Source organism: Tympanuchus pallidicinctus, unplaced genomic scaffold (genome assembly GCF_026119805.1).
Source record: "Tympanuchus pallidicinctus isolate F22 unplaced genomic scaffold, pur_lepc_1.0 scaffold24, whole genome shotgun sequence".
Classification (NCBI taxonomy): Eukaryota; Metazoa; Chordata; class Aves; order Galliformes; family Phasianidae; genus Tympanuchus; species Tympanuchus pallidicinctus.
The window spans coordinates 5,949,343-5,971,207 of NW_026294741.1; the positions used below are offsets into that span (position 1 = coordinate 5,949,343).

The window sequence follows — 21,865 nt, forward strand, 5'->3', positions numbered from 1 at the left end:
ATGGAGCAGAATTTCTTAATCAAGAATAGCAGAGACGTGTGCCTTTGGCTCTTCATATGTATGCCACACATTTCAGGCAAAATTGTCAGAAATTGCCCCAAACTGCTATTTCCAACGAACTTGCTCCTTGCATGACAATTATTCAGTGTTATTGCTGGCAAGTGAAGCCTCTTCTCCATAGGGATGCAGATCCACGTGACACCTGTAAGACAAGGCTGTTCTGCCTATGCACTCCACTTAAAAAAAATCCCCTAAATTAGAATTTTTTTTACTCCAGTTTTCCATGGCTGCCAACTCTGTCCTCAAGCCTGAAACGTCCTTGCTAGACTGACAAGAAATAAGAAAGAGCAAAGAAGGAAGGAAGGTAGATCTTTTCAGAAAAGCTAGCACAGGCTGATTGCAACATCTCTTTTGTCTCCTTTTGTGTTAAGAAATCAATAGCTATAATGCGTTGGAGAGCTCTGAGCCTCTCTTCCAGGAGGAACACAAGGAAACCCCTGGGCAGATCCAGGGAGCACGAGGCAGCCTGAAGTTGAACACACATTCCATTAAAAAGCCTAAAGCGCATCTTAGAAAGGTTAATGGCTGCTCCTCACAAAACACCAGAGAAGTAGGAATGAATCCATTTACCAAGAGAGAAACAATGATGGTGAGCATTATACCGAAGATCCTACGGTGAAAGAGCTGAGAATTCAACCCACCGACGCTGTCACCCAAGCACTTTCCTTACAATTCAAGATGACATCGTGGCAGACTGAAATTCACTCCATCCCCTCTCTTCTGGAAAATACAGGCACAACCAAATCCCTTTTCTGTATCTCCTAAACACTGAGCTTGATTCTCAGGGACTACATACCATCGTGTCTCGCAGAAAGCTGCATGTACGAGCAGCAGTTAACAACGCTCTCCTATTACACTGAATTATACTTTTAACTTGAAAAAACCCTCTAATTTGCTTGCATGAAACATCACAAGTTGTATAATCATCTGCTGCTTGTGCCTATTGAGACTAGAATGTAGAGTCTGAAATAAGATAGATAATGATCATTTTCATCCTGCAGTAGTTGTCATATTAAATATAAATGAAGTGCAGAAGTACTATTAAATACAAGAAAGACCTAATGTTAAAATAATGATAAGACTAGGACATAAGATAGGAAGAGGCAGGTAATTCAGAGTTACAAGAGAGATTCAGGCTTTGTGTTTTCTGTTCTGCAGTCTGCCTCTCTGTCTTTGGACTTCGTTAAGAAAACGTTGGGTCATGTTAATAGGCGACCAAAGAGATCTGGAGGACTTATAATTTGTTACTCATTTTCTGCAAATGTATTTAAATGCAACTGGATGCTTCTGAAATCATGCATGGTTTCCGAGAAAAGGATGATATAAGGAGCAAGATTTGTTTGTTGAATTTGCTTAGAATTAGACCCAATTTCACTTAATCGTGTCTTTGCATTCACCCAACTGGACCCACTGATGCCCTTCGGGTGAAATTGGTTACAGCCCCTCAGTTGAAGCCCTTTGAGGCATGCAGAGCATTAACAGCACTCTGTTACATCGTACTGCTGCTTTACTTTTCCACAGTTGATGCTTGTATGAACGTGAAATGATTTCTAGGAGTTGTTGCTATCTGCCTGCACTGGCAGCAGTGGATCAGTGTGCTGGCCAGCACAGACCGGAGCCATTTCTGTCCATCTCGAGGCCTTTTGCAGCTACCAACCCCCCTTAGAAGTCTAACAAACCTGCAATCCCAAAGGAACACAATTCCATTTCAGTTAAAATATTATTCTGAACAGATATTTTTATAGCTGTGAGCATAAATTGAAAGAGCTGTACGGCAGGAATGTCAGAAACCTGTAAGAGTCAGTAAATATTTTCTCTCACCACATCAGGTGCCTTCTGGATCTGTGTAGCGAGTTGGAGAGATTTGTTAGCTGACGAGAGCTGCTCCCTTAAGGTCTCTGCCTCTCTCTGAGCCACCTCTGCCCTCTGAAGGAAATGAAAAGGGGTGAAAAGAGAAAGTACATTCAGTTTAACAACTGACAATTATTACAAGAACATTCATCAATTCATGCCTGACTGAATATAATTGATTTTCCTAAACACTCAACCTAATAAATGTTAGAAAAAAACATAGAATGTGATGGATTTTTATTTTAAACAGTACAAGGAAGAAATAATTGAGCGATTATGACAGTAATTTAACGCTAGGAGCAAGGAATCCCCTGCTGATACTAATGCTGCGGCCCACTGAATTTCCCAGACTGAATAAATACAAGTGGAAATGGAGTCTTTTTATTCAATTTCTTTCTATTCTCATAGACCAAGCAGATTTTATTGCAAGGTTCCTCATGGGAACAATTCTCACGGGTAAATGCTGAATTAAAAGATATTCTGACCATTCTCTCTAACACACATACAATGTTGTGGGCTGTCTTTCCTCAGTAATTATTTCCCCAAACATGAATAGTTTGATTCTGTTCTTTCAGCAGGTCGATTTATTCAACAATATTTAACCCTGCACTGACAATTCTGCACAGATCAGTTACAACTGCTGAGGATTTATGCAGTATCTGATAAGCCTGGGACTTGGCTACCAGACAAAATCGCCATATAAAAATTGAATAATAATAGAAAGGAGAAAGGCAGAGCTATGAGCAAAGCCCCTCAGTACAAGAGTCGGGAGAGACAGATGGATCAGTAACATCAGGCAATAAATAGCAGCAAACTCTTTTCCATAAGTGCACATCAGCTTAAGAAGAGTGGAACAACACCTGGCTGTTTTTACACTGTATGCCCCTTCTGGCAAGTTTCTTCCTTCTTTCTTTTCCAAACACAGTGCTTTCCTCCTCGAATAATCACTGCTTTTCACCTGGGCTGCTCCTTGCAAATCACACTGCACTCAGCTACCTCCATTTCCAAGACATAACCAACCTCTTCAAAACCACAAAACTGCCACCAGTCAAAGCCAAAACTTTTCCAGACTAGCTTTTGTCCTTCACACCGATGGCTCTCTCCCTTTGTGGAATAACAAATCCATGTCCCCATTTTTTAGCTGCCGTATTTCCGTGTTCTACACTCCTCTCTTTTTCAGCTCCTCCTTTTGAAAACCAAAATCAGAGAATCGTGGAATCATTAAGGATGGAAAAGACCTCTAAGATAATCAAGTTCAACCATCAACCCATCATCACCATGCCACTCAGCCACGTCCTTCATTTAAAACACATGATTTGAACATCATAAGATCCTATATGCCCACTGTGTGTGCATGGTCTTTGAGTCACTAGTCAAAGCAGACTCTGCTGCTTTGTGTTTAATCAATCAGTAAACTAACTGCAATCAAATACTAACTACATCATCTGTGCTATTTGCTCACAACATTACATTAAATGATTTTGCATAGGTTCTACAGCTGTAATTAAAATGCAATTGTAAAAAGTACAGTAACAGGGCTCTATTAACCAGAGCACGGGATGCAACCCATTGTGTGCATGAATAAAATGGTAGCAGCATTAACAAGAAAGATCCAAAAAGAGAAAGTTTCTGTTGTTTGTGCAGCTGGATGGTATTAGGATGAAAAACTGAGCTAACAATAAGGATTGAGATTAATTATTTTCTTGCATTTCATTAGATGTGGAGGTGAATATATTGACTGAATAACTGCTAAGCAGCTACAGCAAAGGAAGACAAGGTACTACACCATGGACCTTGCATCCAGTGCTGTGTAAGTAATGGGTTTTGCAGCCTTAAGCAATTCTGCTGATGGTTTCCATTCATAACAGCATTGTCTTGAGAATCTATTCAGCCTGCATGCAAGTGAACCACAGAGGGTATTTCTAATAGATGTTACGTCTGCATGTACAGTAAGCTGTCAGCTGCCATTTCTGCAGAGCCTCCCCAGTCAACTCAGAACACCTGTTGAAATCCTGCGAATAATATTAGACAACATTTCATACTCTGCATTGTTAAAAATACATCAACAGAAACTCTGGGCCATTCTGTTCGGGAAATATGGGTCCATTTTTCCCTTTTTTCTCCCAGAATGTAGGTTCTTTAGAGCCAGAATTATAGATGTGTTCACTGCCTCTCAAAAGCACTTTTGGGTGCTATTGCAATATGAATTATAAATTACACACAAAAACCTGTTAAAAGAACATTATGGTTTCAAAATGGAGCACTTAGAAGTTCTGAAAGCCCAGCTCAGCACTGCTGTGCTCAGCCTCCCCCGAGCTCAGGGCTGTGCACACAGTAACTCCCCACTAACGTGCCACCTCTGTGCTCCAGTGAGCCCTGCTACTTGATGCAACCTGCAGCATGAATACTGCTCAGCGAATGAGTGTTTTGTTTTGTTCTCGTTCAGCATGTGACCTCTGTGGCTTATTTACTGCTAACTAATCCTACTCCACTCCAAAGATGGAATTAATCGCTTCCTCTCAGGCTTCACCCTTCTCTTTCCTGCCATGGCACTGAAGGGCTTTGCAAACATTCCTGAACACACATGCAAAGCCCCGTGTTGAGCCACCCACACTGCCCAGACCCCAACATGCCTCCCACCGGTCCTTGGCACGGCCGTGCCAGCGCTGGCTCCTCCATTCTCACCCCTTCTCTCCCCCAGCCATCAGCTGCACTGCCATCCTCCTGCCGAGCACAATGGGGCTCTGCAATCCTCACCCTGCCCCTCGGATTCCCAGCCCTTCTGCTTGTTATTTTGTCCTCTTTTGAAGTCACTGTGGCATTTCCATCTTGTGTGAGCTTAATGGTGCCATTAGCTCCAAGCTGGTGAAAGCAAGCTCTTGCCTCAGACACCCAACAAATAGATACAGACTTCCAGAATTCGCCTTACCCTGATGACCTCCTGCTTTCCCTCGTTGGTTCTCCTCCAGCCTTCCCCAAAGCAGCGCCGTTCTGCTCCTTCCCTCCTCCCCACAGCCTCTTCTCCACCTCCAGCTCCCACCCCAACATTTCCAGTTCCCCCTCCCAGTGCCCCACGTCAAAGTGGCACCGTTCCCCGCACCCAGCAGCACAGCCTGGCTGGTTAATGTTCACCCGGCCGCACAGTTAGACAGCAGCATGCTTGGGACAGACACGGACATCAAAGCCCACAAATTCAAACCAGATCCTGTTGGGTTTGTGTGAACTCAGCTCTTCTCAGACACTCATAGGCTGGCCAAAGTTGGGTTTGGTGGTTTTTCTTTTTTTTCCTACTTTGCTACTTGAAGCAATGAGAAGATATAACCCTGAGAAAAAGGCAAAGCCTCCCTCACGGAGTGCCAAGCTCCTGCCTTAAATCTGGGCACAGCAGGCTCCTCACCAGAAGAGAAAGAACAACTCCTAACATGTGGGAAAACGGGGATTTTTTTCCCCCCTAATCTTGTTCTTAGAAATGGTTGGACAATTTTTCCTGAATTTAACAGTATGCAGCCAGAGACAGACGCCCAGTATGGAAAATGGATAAAACAGCAATCTTGCACAACTTGGAACCGCTGGAAAGTTCACAGAACCTTCTCTTTGTGTGAAAATACCCTGTTTTAGCTGAGAAGTAGGTATTCCGTAGCAAAGCGCTAGAACTCTTGGGCTGTCACTTCCTATCTGTGACGTAGAAGAGCCTCGATGCCCATGACAGTCACACCAATGGCCTTGGAAAAGACCATTCAAATTCAGCACATCCTAAAAAAAAGCCCTTTTTTCTGTATACAGCAGCCAAACAATGCCTCCTCACTCCTATACCACTTGTTTTCAAGCACAGTTTTCTCCTTGGTACCATAACAGATCCAAATATGTTCGTTCTCCTTCATACAGTATGTAAGTTTTGTACCCTTCACAGGAAGCCAGCAGGTCACAATCAGAACGTTGCTGCATGCTTTCCACCTGCAAACAACTAAAAGCCTAACACAACATATCCAGTACACATTATTCTCATTGTTCCTTGACAAGATAACAAGAAGAACTGAGTGCTCTTCTACTGGCAGTAAAATGTTCATTTGATCGAGGAGCAGTGGTGTGAATGGGGAAATGAGATAAAAGCAAGAAGTATCACCTTTCCCTTAAAATTCCATGAGCCAAGCTGGTCTTTCTTTTTACTTGCTAAATCCAGGGCTATCATGCAAAAATCCTTCTATGGGCCAGGAATGTCCATTATCACAAGTAAATCTGCTGAAGTTAACAGGCCTGGTTATGGCAGCAACCATCACACCTGGTGTAAGCACTTCCAGCTCACGCTGCCTGCCTTTCAAGCTGCCACAAAAGCCATGTTCCCAGCGGTGCAGATCACATACAGCACACTGCTTCAAGGTGATTTCAACTCTGCCTAACTTTTGTGATAAACAAATTCATTTCCAGACCTTTAAGCCACCCCACCAGCTTTCACAAAGCACCAGTAAGGTTATCAGAAAATCGGTGACATGAAAGACTCTCCAGGACTCTGGCACCTATTTTTTTTTTTTCCCAGCAAAGGAGAATTACATGAAAAAGAAAAAATACCCAATAAACAGAAGAGGTTGGGTTGTCTTCGTTCTTGTCTCCAGGCTATTGTGCTTTTCTTTCCACCTTGAAAGGCTGCCAGATAAATGTATTCCCGACTGAAAGCCAAGCATTTACAGGAAACTCCTGTGTTTGTATGAAAATAATATTAACCGTATTTTGCCTTCATACAGCCCTTTTCCATGCAAGGATCTCCACGCACTTTATAAAGTAAATGTTATTGTTCCCATTTTACAGACAGTGAAATTAAATCACAGTGTTAAGTGCATGACCTCATCGGCCATAAAATGGCATCGCTTCCCAAGGCCAGGGGAGCCATGGCGCAGCGCGGCAGCACGGGCTCCAGCTCACAGCACAGGCACTCAGAAACAAAAAGCTCTGGTCCTCTGGCAGGACGTGTGCCAGCACTGGTGCAGATGAAAGAAGCGTGTCAAGATGAATAGCCATCTTCATGGCAATCCAAGGAGGACTGGCTTGTCACTGGGTTTGCTACCACTGGTGGTTCAGAGCAGCACTTACACCTATATCCTGTTGCATTTGTGTTGCTAAGTGAAAGAGGAGAAATTATTCCATCTGCCGCTTGAAAACATACATATTTTATAGCAATCTCACTTAGTGGGAACATCTTTTCAAACCTTTTTCCAATGCGATGTGCTAGAGATAGGAAGGTACTGTAACCAATGACATAGAAAATAAAAGTACCTGAGAAGAGCTTTTTTGCTATGATGACCAAGTGAGGCTTTGTTTGTACTTCAACAGCACCCACTGCTTTATTTATTTCAGTGGTAGTTTGACACAAAAAGTGTTAAAACTTATTAGTCCTTGCTTTGTAGATCTGAAAATCTAACACTGCACTTCCTTGGGATACACAGGACTGACCTAGTCCAGATTCTTTCATAAGTGGCGATGTGTTTGAGAAGGAGCTCTTGTTTTATTGATAACAGAAGTTTCTATATTTTATTTTCTTTCCCTCGGAAAAAAAAGCTGAAGAAATCTGGGAATGCATTCAGCACTGCAAAGATGGGAAGAAAACCAATGGAAACGCTTTGCTTTTTCCAAAGGGATAACATGGCATAGACACAGAAGAAAAAAACAGGTTTAATTACTTTTCTATAGCTTTTGCAATAAAGTCTGCAGGAAAAAAAATCCTATGTACTTTTCTATTATTACTCTCAAAGTCTATGGACACCTTTATCGGAGACCTTTCAAGTCTATTTCCTCCTAAAGATTAAAATATAATCATCGAGTGTCAACCAAGCCTAGCTGAAGTCCTTCTCTTTATCTTTCAGAAGTGAAAAAGCACTTCCTTTCTTTTCTTAACAATGAGAAGGGAGTGTACAAAGCCAGCAGATGTGGACACATCGATGCCATGAAACGACAAACCTAGCCTCAATGCTAAAAGCTTACATGGAGCCTTCTCCTCCCTCTTCTTAAATGAGACACTCCAACGTGTTTCTGTTTTTGCAACACGCAAGGGATGGTTTTGAACAGAAGCCTCGGCGCTTCCCATGCACAACTGGATGACTTTGGGTTGCCAGATAAAATACAGGAACAGAAGGATAACTCATTTGAATACATTCGTCATCCCAAATATTTGTGACTTACTGCCATAAACACTTACGAGAAAGGTGTAAACTTGAAAAGGTACAGAACAGGACTAACCATAAATATTTACATAAAATATACATTCACGTAACTGTAACTGTTGTACACGCAGAAAAGCACACTGGAGCTTCATTAACTTCACTGATTGGAAACGGTAATATTCTGGGAATCAAACAATAAAAAATTCAAAGATGCTATATCCCAAACTATGATAAATCATTTATTTTGACAAGTAAGGGTAGTTTTGCTTTAATTATTTATTATTATACTTCGTAGCATATCAGAAAATATGCAGTGATTTATTGTGCAAAATGAAATCTTAATAAAATGAGTCCCTTCCTCAATCTACAGGATTATTAAATCTTCATGGAAATGTGAGGGTGAACTCTCAGGTTATTTTCACCATCGAGCTGGTTGGATTCTAACGTGGAAATAAGAAGCAATGCCTCCTGCATTTTGTTATATTCTGACTTCAATCTCTTACGGGCCCAAGTTGTACAACCTCAGGGACTGTGAGAGAAAGAGAGCTCACGCACAGCTCTGCTGCTGCTGTGCAGATGGTGCAGCAGCATCCTACTGCTCAACACGAGGGGGCTGCTGGATGCAAACCTTCAGTGCCTACACCCCTGCTACACCTCCCTGTTAGGAGCTCTGTCATCACTGCTCTTAAGGGAGATACAGTAGAATCTGCCATTTTTATGCACTAATCTTGTCCTTTTCTGTATTGATTTCCATCTCTCAAGAGGTTAAAGCAGACCACCAGTGACATCCACGCTCCTGCCAGAACACGTCTGTCCAAAACAGGGCAAGCTGCAATACTTCAGTTACCCTCTCTGAGCTTTGCCAGCCTGAGTGAGACCATCTCAGCTGCAAAACACCACTCAAGGTCTTGGATTACCCACACTGAGTGCCTGGATTAGCAGCTGATGGAAAGCTGTCATCTGAGCAGCTGTGCTGCCACCACATCGCTACCTGCAGCATCAGGGCAGCCACCCCGTGCTCCTCAGCCCCAGCAGGCAGCTTGCTCCTTCAGGTCAGGGATTTAGAGCTGTTCCTCTTTGACTAGAGGTACAGCTGGGGACAAAGCTCCATTTATGCCTGGAGTTGATGAAGACAAACTGAATTTTGTGGTCACTCGGTCCTACCTCTTTTTCTTTCTAAGCAGAATATTGCAAAGTATTTAAAGGTCATTATGTCTATGATCTAGTAATTTCTTCTGGGAAATGAGAGTGCTAGGATAACACACAAACAAGCCAATAAAGCTCCTGCATGAAACAATTTAAGGATCCAAATGAAGAAAAAACAGTGGGAGAAGAGAGGTGATAGAGTCTAAAGATGGAGGAGAGTGGTTCATGCAGCAGCCATGCTCTATTCAACAGAACAAGAAGGTAGAAATTACATCCACTCTGATCCCCTGGCTTCCATCACACAGAACACGGAAACCTGAAGAAGTACCTGGCATTTAAAAATATTTCTCATTTTTGTCACAAGCATTTTGCAGTTCTGTACATTTCTCCTCTGAATCCCAGCTGAGTTTGGGTCAGTGTTAATTCCAGAACAGCAAAACACTGCATCAAAATCAGCAAGGCAATCTATTTAGCCTCAAAGTAGAAGTCATGCTGAGCATTACTCTTTAAAGGTAGCCATAATAATAGGGAATAAGTACTTACTGAAACATTAAAAGGAAATGTTAATTTAACTATTAAATAGATAATTATGTTAAGTACTTGTTTCTGCTATTGTAACACTTCAGCCTGATGCAAACTCACTTTTTGGTCTGTGCACTTGATTTAATTTCTTCCAGCTTTTTTCCAACTGTAAAGTGAGGCTGCTACAAAGATCACTCATTTGTAATGTTATCATTTCTGGAAGTGTTTTACAAAGATAAAGCATTGCACTATTACTACAGGGATGGTCTGCTCATCAACACTTCCCCTTCCCTCCTTGCCCTAAGGTCACAATCTCCTCCTGTCCCCCCTTGTCCCATGCTTTGCTGAGCTGCACCAACTCCCAAACTCACAAAACCAAAACAAACTTGGTCCCCTCACCCCAAATTCCTGCTCTTCTGCAGTAAGTGAGCTCCGTGTTTTTCATGAAACATTTCCAACCTCAAAGGGTGATTTTGGGGGGAAAGGACCATGGCTGCCTCGAGGGGGAAGAAGAGGTGGGGGGGGGAAGAGGAAAGAAGAGACAGAATCACCTCTGCTGCATGACAGCATCTCATGGAACTGCACACTGTTTATGTACAGACCCAGAGTCTGCTTAATTATAACCACAGTAAGGATCATGCACATAAGAGGTTAGAAACGGTGACACAAAAAAAATCCAAGTACCTTTAGAAAAAAACCACTGCAAGTTTGTTCCAGTAAGATAGGAAAATACTGCCAGCATTTTTATGTAAATGGGTATCTTCCATTTTAGTGTGGCAAGCAGGAAATAAGAAATACCTGTTCCTTAATTACAACAACTTTTCTACTTGAAGAACAAACCTACTGGGTAAATAACTGCTACAACTTTGAAATACAAACTGCCTTCGCAAGAATTACAAAATAATTCTACCAAAACATCTTTTACAACCTACATAATTTCTAGAAAGTCTATGGATTTTCAAATAATTACTAGCACTTTCATAAATATTTAATGCTGTCTACAAAAGTTCTTTGACAGAACTAAAAACCCACTGTGCAAAACCCAATTTTCCTTCACTGACTATATCATCAAACCAACAACTTACAAATCTGCCTTCCACTTTATTAACATCTTTCCAGTGCATATAGAACTAATATAAAAAACAATGCACTTGCTGTGATTATCCAGTCCCGTGTAACAAGACATCATGCAGACTGTGGTTGGCAATAAAAGGACTGAGGCTGAGATTCATGACTGGTTTATTTATCTGAAAGGGGACAATCCTCCTCCCAGCCCACCACTGCGCATCCCCCCTTCTGTGCAAATGAATGCAAGCTGCTCTTGCGTACGTTTAAATTGGATTATAAACTCATGACCTGAGCAACTTATGATCTGCAATCTCTGATCTTACCTGACAGATGGATTAATGAAGCTCACTGACAAAGAAATGCCAGGCTGACGTTCCTCTCTATGAAACCATTACCTGTTTCATACACCACCTGGGAATCTGCATGTCCACACGCATCTTCCTCATCACACAGCCACTCTGTGTATGGAATTGAGACTATTCCCAAAGATCTGAATTCCTCTCTAAATTTAAGTACTTTCTTACTGTGCAGTTATGACTGTTAATTGCATATAAAAGAACTGTCATGAAATTCTAAAGAGGAAGGAAAAAAAATAAATCAAAGTCATACTTAGAATGTGAGAAACTAATTTTAAATCCTACCTGATTTGCTCTTTCAAGGTCTGTCATGATCATCTCGATTTCATCAGCCCTGGGAGAACAAGAGAGCAGAGGTTCTGTTATCACACGAAGAATACCTGCAATACGAGTTCATGCATTGTACAACTGTGACATTCCTACAAACAACACCAATTGTAATTTTTTTAAAGGGCACAGAGCATAAAGACTGAGCAGCTAAGCTTTTGGCTGGTAAAATCCTGTTGGATTTCAGCTCTGTGGATTGGTTTGTAAATCTCCAAATCTTTTGTCTGTTCCAGTTTTCCAACGAAGCGTCATCCTGATATCTGAGCATATTTATTACATCTTATTCCCAAACCTCCTGCAGAATAGCTGTGTCACCTCTCGTAGATGTAAGAGTGCTTCAAAAATGATTATTATGAGGAAGCCAAAGAGTCTTCAGTCAACTGCCTGCATATGTGGAGACCCTACATGCACGGTGTGTCACTCTTCTGCTTGGCTCTTCTGCCAGAAAAAGTCAAATAGAGTCAGAAATTTCAAGCATGGAGAAAGAGTTTTTTGGGAGAAATTTAAGGAACTAAATTCAGACTTTGGCTCTTAATGCACTTTACAAATTTGGATAGGAAACTCAAAGGGTTGAAAGCCACACCGTTAAGGAAAAATGGACCCATCAGGTACATGTGTGTTAAGTGCCAGCTACCATTCCTTAAAAGCCCCTTAAAAACTCCAGCATTTCTAAGATTGGCTCACACAAATGGATATAATAATTAGGCAATAAATTCTATCACCATACTAAATCATGGGCAAATACTTCCATCGTACAATCAACTGTGAAAGTACCAGCAAAAGGGCACCGCTAAAAGAATGCTCTGCATCAACATATGAAGACAGTACTTCTCCTAGACACTTTGCCTGTCCCATCTCTGGGCCATATGGATGCATAAACACTGTCCTCTTCTCCTACAAGCAGTAGCTTTAACCAACATGGCCTTTTGCAACCTGCCAACACCACGATGTCTGGTTTTTGTTCATAATCTGTAGCAGATCATTATCAGTAAAAGCTGTGAAATACTGGAATTCCCTTCTGCTGATGCAAAGAAAGTTGGGATTTGGTTGGTTTTCTTTTCTTTTCTTTTTTTTTTTTTGGATTATCTCAATGAAAATCCATTTTTCTATGCAACTATTTTCTGCAAAAGATGCTTACTGAGGTACACAGGTGTACTTGCTCAACTGACACTGAATACTGACTGACTCTTCAACATTTGGGAAATGCAGTAGAAGATTACGACAGGTAATAAAAAAAATAAACAAATAGAAAATTATTTTTTCATCACAGTCTTAAGGTGGGGGCAACACAAACAGCCCTTTGAAAAACCTTCTGGACCATAATGGAAAATAGATGAATATGTATTTTCTCATGCAGAAGAAGCCAGTGCGTCCTTACACTGGAAAGAAACCATGCACAAGATGTTCTGAATTAATAGATATTATTTAATGAATTGAACAACAGCTTTCTGGGCAAATAAGGACTCAGAGCATTCAGGGTCTAACCAGGAGACCCAGACATGTTCAGGTAAACCTACAGTAACATCTTTCATCTCTTTAGCCTAGCTGTGAAGCAGTATTTTTTGTTCAGGCTCCAGGCCCAAAAGAACTCCTCCATCCTGTTAACCCACATATGGAAATCACATCTCAGATGTCTGCACAGACGTGCAAGTGACCCCAGCACGCATTCGTAACAGGGAAGAGAGCATCCAAATGCATTGCAAAAAGTTTCCCAGCATTTTACAAATATTTTTAGTTGGGATAGTTTAAGGATCCTCTCTGTATAAGCTTATGTATTCAGGTTGAATTTATGTGTGAATGCCTCAGGTTATACGGAGCCAGTAAAAGATGTCTGGATTGTGTCACACGCCTCCCGGAGCAGCGCCTGAGCATCCCTCTGCAACACAGGGCTGCAGCTCCAGAGGATGCTGATTCTGCTCACTTCTTCCTGGGCTCAAAGAGCCGTAAAATCCCTCCTTTTCCTCCAGATAAGGGAGCGCCGGTATCAAGTATCAGCCAAAGGTCTGAAAGGCTCTAGAGCCTAAGAGCAGAGCACAAAAAGCCCAGGCCAAGAGAAGAAAAGTGCCTTGCTTTTGCAGGGGAAGGGCCATTCTTCAGTCCAGCCGAGAGAGAGGGCTGGCTGCAGAGGAAAAAAGGCTCTGACGCAGAAAAGAAGTGTGGCATCTGGGCCCACCACAGGACCCTCAGCCACCTGTAGAGGTCATAGCAGCGAGTGCAAGAAGCCAAGGGTTGTGAAAGCCAAGAACATTCTGGATTGATGCACATTCTAGCAACATGAAGAAATTCTAACGCGTACAGCTGCAAAGGGAACGAGGAAAACCGAGCCCCAGATCCTGGAGAAGCAGAGGCGCAGCGCTGCCCTATGGTGTGCCCTTACAGTGGGGTCCTTACAGCAGACACAAGTAGCAGAGCCAGTCTTTGTACGCTGTTTTGGCTGGGGTCACGATTTAAGAGCTCTATTACAGCACTGGTATACGCAGTCAATTACACAAAAAAAAATGCAACCAAGGATACAGCATGCCATAAAAACGACAGTTCTGCCCTTCCTCATGCACAGATAATTCTGACCGAGTCTGGTGGAGTGTCAAACTGTAGCCGAGGGCAAAAGCGTCCCTTTGTCCTTGCAGTCACACACAGGGCTGGTCCTGAAGCCCTTTTCCCCTCACATCCACCCTACCCAGCCTTCCCCACACACCTCCACAAGGATTATATTCCATCCTCACAAATTCCCAGCTGAGAATCTCCACCCTAGCAGCCTGCACACCTACCAAGGTTAATGCTGCAACCGTAAATGTTATCTTCAAGCAAAGTAATGAATTAAATTACTCTGTATTCTTTACATGCACAAGTGTCAACAGCATTCAGAAGAGCCTTCAAAAGGAATTCAGTCTTTTCATTTTAAAAGCTCAACTCCCACATTGGTAGCTGGCACTCAGCAGTGTAAAATCACTTATTTGAGAAAAGTCTCTAACAGCTACATTTGCTGTTTGCTCAGCAATAGTATTTATTATAAAATAAATTACAGTTCTCACCCCTTTTATGCACTCACAGAAACAACTTTCATTGATTTATTGTTTACAAAGCACGGTGTTGAACTCAAACCTGCGAGGTACAAGGAAATCCCACTCTGGCTCACTGAATTGGGCCCACACAGGTCAGTTTTGATGCATCCACCATCCACTAGATTTGCTCACTTTCAGACCTTCTGATTTCAGTGGAATTTTTTGACGGCTAAAAGCCCATGAACCAGTGCTGATGGCATCCTGTCCTGCAAGTTTTCACTGCAAATCTGATGGGAACCTTGCAGAGAACAGTGGCTGGGTTTAACAAACCTGATCCTGCATTTCTGACCAAAGCCATTCCAAGAGAACTGAACTCACTCTGAAGAGTCACAAATTGTACGGTTTTACTTTTAACCTTATTAACTCCTGAAGCAAAGGTGACTTGGCCCCTTGTAAAGGCCTACACACAGCCCACCATCCCAAGAGCTACAGGCAAGGAGAACAACAGAAAACAGAATTCCTTTCTTGTGTGAATACAGAGAATGAGGGTGATTAGCAGCAAGAGAAGCCATTAGTGAAATAAACTGGTGTTTATGGTCTGTTAGAGCAGATTTCCACAATACGGTGGTCAGGATAAATGCCAGCTTTAACCAGGGTTTCTCAAGGTTGATACTTTCTTAACATTGAAACAGATAACAAAAAAGAGTGGTAAAAGCTGTTTTCTGTCCTGAGTTGCAAGATAGTATAACCATTAATTTGATTGAATTCTTTATAATCTCTTTGTTACAGCAGAAATGACCGTGTGTGCTCAGGCTGTTATAGTTTGTTCTATGCTGTGGCACTTCTAGCCTAAAGAATTTAGCAAATCACATTTTCAGTTCAAGTATGTGGAGCTACAGAGCAAACAGAAGAAATAAAAAGAATCCCAACTACTGAAATGGCACGACCACAAATTGTGATTCCTGCTATTTCCTCTCTTGCAGCTGCGTTTCAAGTGAAAAGTAAAATGCATTAGAAGCTATGGATTTCACAAGGTGTAAACTTTTACCCTTTATGAAAGAGCCCTCAAAACACATCATCTAAAAAAAAAAAAACAACAACAAAAAACAAAATCACCCAACCCACCCAGAACAAACACAACTTCAGGAGTTTGAAAAACAACAACACTCAATTCTTATGGGAAGTAAAAAATGCAGAAAGGTTCAATTTTCTTTCTAAGCTCAAGCAAACTGATTAGGTTTGAACAGCATAACAAGCAAGCAAATTCAAGTGCTGGTAAAATGGATGCAGCTCAGTTTCTTCCTCTAAATAAATCAGATGAAAACCCTAAACACCATGAAGCTATTCACTTGCAAGCAAGAAGAATGCAGACTTTATGATTAAAATCCAGTTGATCCGACTCCTTCATTTAGATAGTAGCTTAAAGAGGCAGAAACAATTCCTTTTTTATTAACATGACAAGTGAGTGCTTTGCCAAACCTTGTGGCTGCAGCCCCCAAACATTCGAACCTACTGAACCTTGAAGGAAACTGCTGTTGGATTCTTTATAGATGGAAGAACTGAAAAACACAAATGACACTTTTGAAATTGCAGTCAATGGCGTGGCCAAGAAACTCCACTAGCGGGGCAGATTCATGTTTTGGTTTGGCAAAAAACAAACAACATCTTTTCCCACAGATTTGTTCTCTTAAGAAAGGTGGAAGTTTCCTGGTCAGAGCAAAGGGTACAGGGAGCCAGAGGGCTTCTTAAAGCCTTCTAATTACTGTAATGTTTATGCAGTACATTTCAAACTGAAAGCACACATTCCCAACTACTATGCACTAATGTTTAATGAAAAAGAAAGAAAAATCCTATACCTGCTATGTACCTGTGATCACCATGGAGCACAATTCAGCAGAATTACGTAGCATTTGACAGAATCACCTTACCCTCTCCAAATGAGAAGCACTGCAGCCAGCACTGTGCTAGTGCAAGAGCAACTGGGAAGTTTTAGGGAGGGTCAGAAGAAAACTGCAGTGCGCTGTATTTTTTCAAGTTTCCATGCAATTTCTAGGAGGAAATATTCCGGGGTCGAAGAGGTAATTTAGAATCACTGAACAACGTCAGAATTGCCTGCAGTCCAACGATGACGGCATTCACTCAGGGCGCAATTCCTTCATTGGAACACTCCGTTTTGATGTGCTTTGAGCTTGCTTTTGGTTTCCTACCCAAACTCAAGATTCTTCCTGAACTCTGCTGGCAGGTTCCCCCATCTAACTCCTGCTCCTTGGTGCCCACTAATGGAGCATGCTGGGCCAGATTCCTCCATTTCCAGGACCAGCTCACAAGGGACACAACACACCTAACGCCTTACCATGTCTCTGGCAGGAGGCAATGCAAACCCACTGCCAATCCTATGTACCTCACACTTTATGAATACTGCTGCACATGCAATGCAGGCATTTTTTGAATTCATGATGATTCTAATGTAATAAACACCCACATTAGATAAATCCACATTTATTGCTAACAGCACCTCCAGAAGTGGAAGACACAAAGGCTGTACAAATGAAGAAACGTTTTATTTCAGCTAACTGTGCGGCATGTCCAAAGGCAAGAACTCACACACGTTTTAGTACTGAGTTCTCAAATCTACTTTTCAAATTGCAAGAGCTATAGGTTAATATTTTCTTTCACAGCAACCCTCTAAGGATCTTCAGATCAGATAATCCTTTTTCCAAAGTCATATAAATCCGGGCCTCTCGTAAAAGAATTTCTCTGTTCAGGGATTCATAAATCCACCAACTTTAGTAATGAATTGGGTGTTTCCTTTCCTAGGAACTCAATTGAAGAAAAAATCCTCTCTCTGCTTAGCAGTGAAACACTGAAGGCTTTAAATTGAGAGATCAAAGAAATGGTGGTTTCAGGTGCTCTGGCGATTACACAGAACGTCATCAGGATTCATCAGGGGAACAGTTAACTGTCCAGTGGACGTTGTCCAGACTCCTCTAGGCTGTCATCCCACACTGAATCAAATTCTTCCCCCAGGAAAAGGGAGAGAGACTCAAACCTAACTTTCCAGGTTTTTGGTTTTTTGGAAATTAAGTCACGTTTCCCCCCTCACTGGAAGCCCTGCAGCAACGCAGTGCACTGCATACAGATTGAAGCTGAGAAATAAACGAAACCTCACGCAAACACTTCTCATTAAACATACCACGCTAGTGCTGTGAGTTGCCTTCCCATCGGCTGCAGGTATAACCTCCAAACAAATCATGTCTCAGGTGCTTGAAAGATGTCAAGCAATCATCAAATATTGACAGAGATAAAAGAAAAGTTTATACAAAAGTTTCTAAAGCTCAAGATACCGTACAGTATTTGGACAATGCAAAACACTCTTGATTGCTAGAAGGAAATAAAATAAGCCCCTGTAGAATAAAAGCTCTTTGAGTCTGTAGATACATTGTTTTCTAAGAAAACCTGTAAGCACTTTGTTATAATAAAAGAAGAGGTATCGCTTTTGGGGCAGCCAAAAGTACACAGAAATCAGCATCGCTGCAGTGATACAACAGGGAGCAGAGTTTCTAAAGATCAGCAGTGTTTGATTAATCATTTTTTACAGAGAGAAACTGGTATGAATGACACTAACTAATAAAATACAAAGAGAAAAAAAAAAGTTATATATAACAGGAAAATGTCAGCTCCTGGAATCTCAGAGTCCCATAGTTTTACAGCACGTGACCTCAGCACACACTGCACACCAAAGAATGCTGAACGTCAGCAGCTGGAATGAAGAAGAGCGAAGGCGCGCTGCGTTAAGGACTGGCCCAGCCTATAAATAGATGGTGCACTTTTTAATTCAGAGACAATCATATTTTCTTATGTATTTATAAATGTTGTACCACAGCCAACATGAATGCTGAACTCCCCTAGGGCTCATTCCTCCCTTTAAACATCCTCATTCAAGGATCATTTTGGTTTTCTCTCGACAGCAACAGCTCCTCTTTGTGCTGTGTGCCCAGCCATCGCACTGCCTGTTACAGAAAGGGACACCAGAAAAGAAACGCCATCCATCCTTTTTTCCTCCTAGGCTCATGCCCTACTTCATTAAGTATTTCTGCTCTACCCCACAGAGCCTTATGAGCAACGTTAAAAGCAGGAGTCAGGAGTGTCCCGATTCGGATTATTGTGGGTTCCCTCCCACCACATTGCTGGTAAGGATCCTTTGGCTCATAGAGGAGTTCAAAGAGGGCTGCTGTAGCATGAGATTATGTCTGCACCTGAAACCTGCAGAAACAAATGGCCTTGCTCACTCTCATCTAAAAATCAGTTTCCAGCTTCTGTGGGAGTGGATGAGAAGCCTCAGACCTCAGGTGAGAAGTGAGGGCTCGTCCTCTTGCAGGTTCTAATGCCAGCAGGCAAGGAGAGGCAGCTCAGCCGTGCAGTTCTGGAGCAAACATTTGGACCTGCCTTCAGAAGCTGTGGAGAAAATGAGACCTTTTGGATGCTTAATTCTGGATGTATTTACACCTGAATACCGCCTGCTTTAGTACCTAGAGGCACATACACTGAGATTGACGTGCTACACCAGAATCAGTACAAATCCATCAAATTTACAGGATGGAGTCCTCAAGGTGAGGAACACAATCTCCAGGTTCAGAACATGAGGCACATTCGTGCTCAGAGGTGCTGATTTAGACTAACCAACATTCCTACCTGCCCTCTCCACCACTGCCAATCTGCACTGCGCTGTGCCCTGGGCAGCAGGAGTCACTGCCTGGTGCAATACTACAGCTCTAAAGATTTTCTAACAACACAAGATGACACAGATATGACAAACTCTGTATTTCCTAGTGCCTCCTATCACAAATTGAAAGAGCCTGCTGCAATTCCCCCTCCTGACTCCAGTTGATTCAATAACACATCAGAATTTAAACACAGGCATCCTTCCCCCTGTTTCACTCACACACAAAGCATATCAAAAGCATGGAATTACTCCTGACTTGGCCTTGAGCAGCCAACATGATGTCAATTTTACATGTTTTATAAAGCAACAGCATGTAGAAAGCAACTCAAATGCAGGTCATATCAAGCATGTGACCCACAGAGCAATCAAAGACTGCCTGAAACTGTCATTCAAGGTTCAATCATCTTCTTGCAGGAAAAATGAAACATCTGTGGCCCAGAGAATTAAGTTATGTATTGCATAATTCATCTGGTGTCTGCCAGAGCAGCCATTTTAATGCTCTAGTGATAAACATGTTTGATTACTTTTGTTTTGTTTCCTGTTGCCTCCGTGGTATTTTATTTATCTACCCACACTACAACAGAAAATGGAGATAACAAATATACAAAGCAGAGTTACAGTCGGCTGATAAGATGTGGGAAATCAGCAGTCTTATTAATCACATGAAGATGACATCGTTATTAAACCTTCTGGTCCTTGCATTGTACTCATTCCGGTTCTTTTGGGCACGCTCTGCAGTTTGATTTGATAAGAAAATCATTATTTCCCAAAGACTCAAACATGAACTGTAGAGGTCCTACATGACAAATCTGCTCTCCTCATGATCAAAGCCAGTTCCTCACTGTTCTCCATCTTTTCCATCCCCTCGCTTCTTCTTGGTCCCAATGGAAGCAGGAGGAAAGCGCATCTCATGCTGGACAACGCAAAGACCCCTTTCTTGCCCACTTACTCCACACCTGGAGAAACCCTAATTGAAACCATCCTTTGCATGCCATTTTGGGAAGTGGCTGCTTTCTTAATGGCAACTCGATCCGATCTGCTCCCAGGCTCACAAACCTGAACACCTTCCCACCTGCCATGAACGTCACCAACTTCCAGAACATGTCCAGCAAATCAGTGGGACTTCTAAAGCTCCAGGTCCGCTCCTGTTCACCAGCTGTCTATTCCTATTGCCAGGATTTGGCCATTTCTGCAATCTATTCACAGAGCTTTCAATGTCAGTTAATTTGTTAAAGAATTAAACAGACCAGCTATCATTAGTGCAATATTTTACAAGACTTGGTCAATACTGGCTTGATCCAAAAAGGTGATTTGCATTGGCCTGATGGAAGAGAACAAGGAATGGCTTCTGAAGTGAAGCTGCATGCATTCTCATGCATTTTCATGATTTGATCTACAGGATTCCTACAATGAGCAAAATCCTCAATAGAAAGCAACAAATCAGCACCATTGCAAAATGAGATTCAGTAGGGCAAGAGTTTTACCTGACACCCTGAAATCCTGCATGCTGTTCCTGGTGATGCCTTGCACAGAGCTGAGTCACTGGCTAAAATAGCACATTCTCCCATAAGCCTAAATACAAATAAAGCACCGTTTCCTATCGATTGTTCCTATAGCATTGTTTGGACAGTATCTATTGTAATAGTATCAGCTGTCCCATCTGTGCTGTGTCGTTGCCCCCCAGTGCTACATCCTCCTACAATATTTCTAGGTCACTCCCTTGTCTCCTAAATATCATCTCCTCCCCTCCCTGCTCACAAATGCAGTACGGATTATGGATGCTTTCCAGCAACATGGACGTGGCTGCTCAATCAACAAGTGCACAGAGCAGCTGCTGCTCTCCAGGTGCAGCCCTCCACTCACATAGCTGATCTATCTTTCCTACCCGCTCCCAATTCCTACCAGAGACACCAGAGCTCCCTGTCCTGGGGATCTCTAATGCTGTTAATTTCCACAGAAGTCAATCACAAGTTAATTTAGGAGGTTAGCTGACCAACTGCACGCTGAGCACCCAGCAGGTTGGCAGTAATGCAGATCACAAAGCCATGGAAGCTCTGTTTCCTTGGGAAGCGGGGCTGAAAGCTGTGCTCCTGCAGTGCTAGGGCTGGCTGTTCTGCTCTGCTCCCACTGTACCATGGCAGAAATTGCCAGTTTTGCTTCTGCTTAGAAAAAAAAAAAAGTGTAATGAATACAAAATGAAAACGTCCTTAAAGAGCAGTAACTGATTACCTGTGCTGCTCTGCAACTTGCATAAGCTGTTTCATAATTGTTTCTTCAAATGCCTAACAGTAACAATAACGGACATGACGTGATTGTGGAAATGAAGCAACTGCAACATTTACTTATTTTTACTGATGGAGTTACAGCAGACCACGTACCCAAAATCAGATACCTTAATTGGAGGCATCCTAGGTATCATTCCTTTTTAAGGGAATGATGTATTTTGAACCCAGAAGGATCAGCAGGAAGGTCAGTCTGTGCTTCGATTAAAGATCCGCTAAATATACACACAGATATTTTAACTGAATAATGTCACTGGAGTTACAGTCTGGGAAATGTGTGTATCTGTCTGGGCAAGGTCATGCACTTTGTGTTGCTGATGCCTTTTTTTTTTTGCTTTTTATTTTATTTTGGCCAGAATCATCACATACATCTGAA

At 42.2% G+C, this 21,865-nt stretch overlaps 1 protein-coding gene across 6 annotated transcripts in view; it reads right to left on the bottom strand.

Annotated features, from left to right (window-relative positions):
* CUX1 (cut like homeobox 1) overlaps positions 1 to 21,865 on the bottom strand; it is a 226,429-nt gene that overhangs the window by 70,843 nt on the left and 133,721 nt on the right. For all 6 annotated transcript variants that reach the window (XM_052688845.1, XM_052688843.1, XM_052688844.1 and 3 more), the window contains exons 9-10: positions 11,441 to 11,489; positions 1,882 to 1,986 (exon numbers count right to left, since the gene is read on the bottom strand). In XM_052688845.1, the coding sequence (XP_052544805.1) occupies positions 1,882 to 1,986; positions 11,441 to 11,489 (154 nt within the window). The remainder of the gene's footprint in view (positions 1 to 1,881; positions 1,987 to 11,440; positions 11,490 to 21,865) is intronic.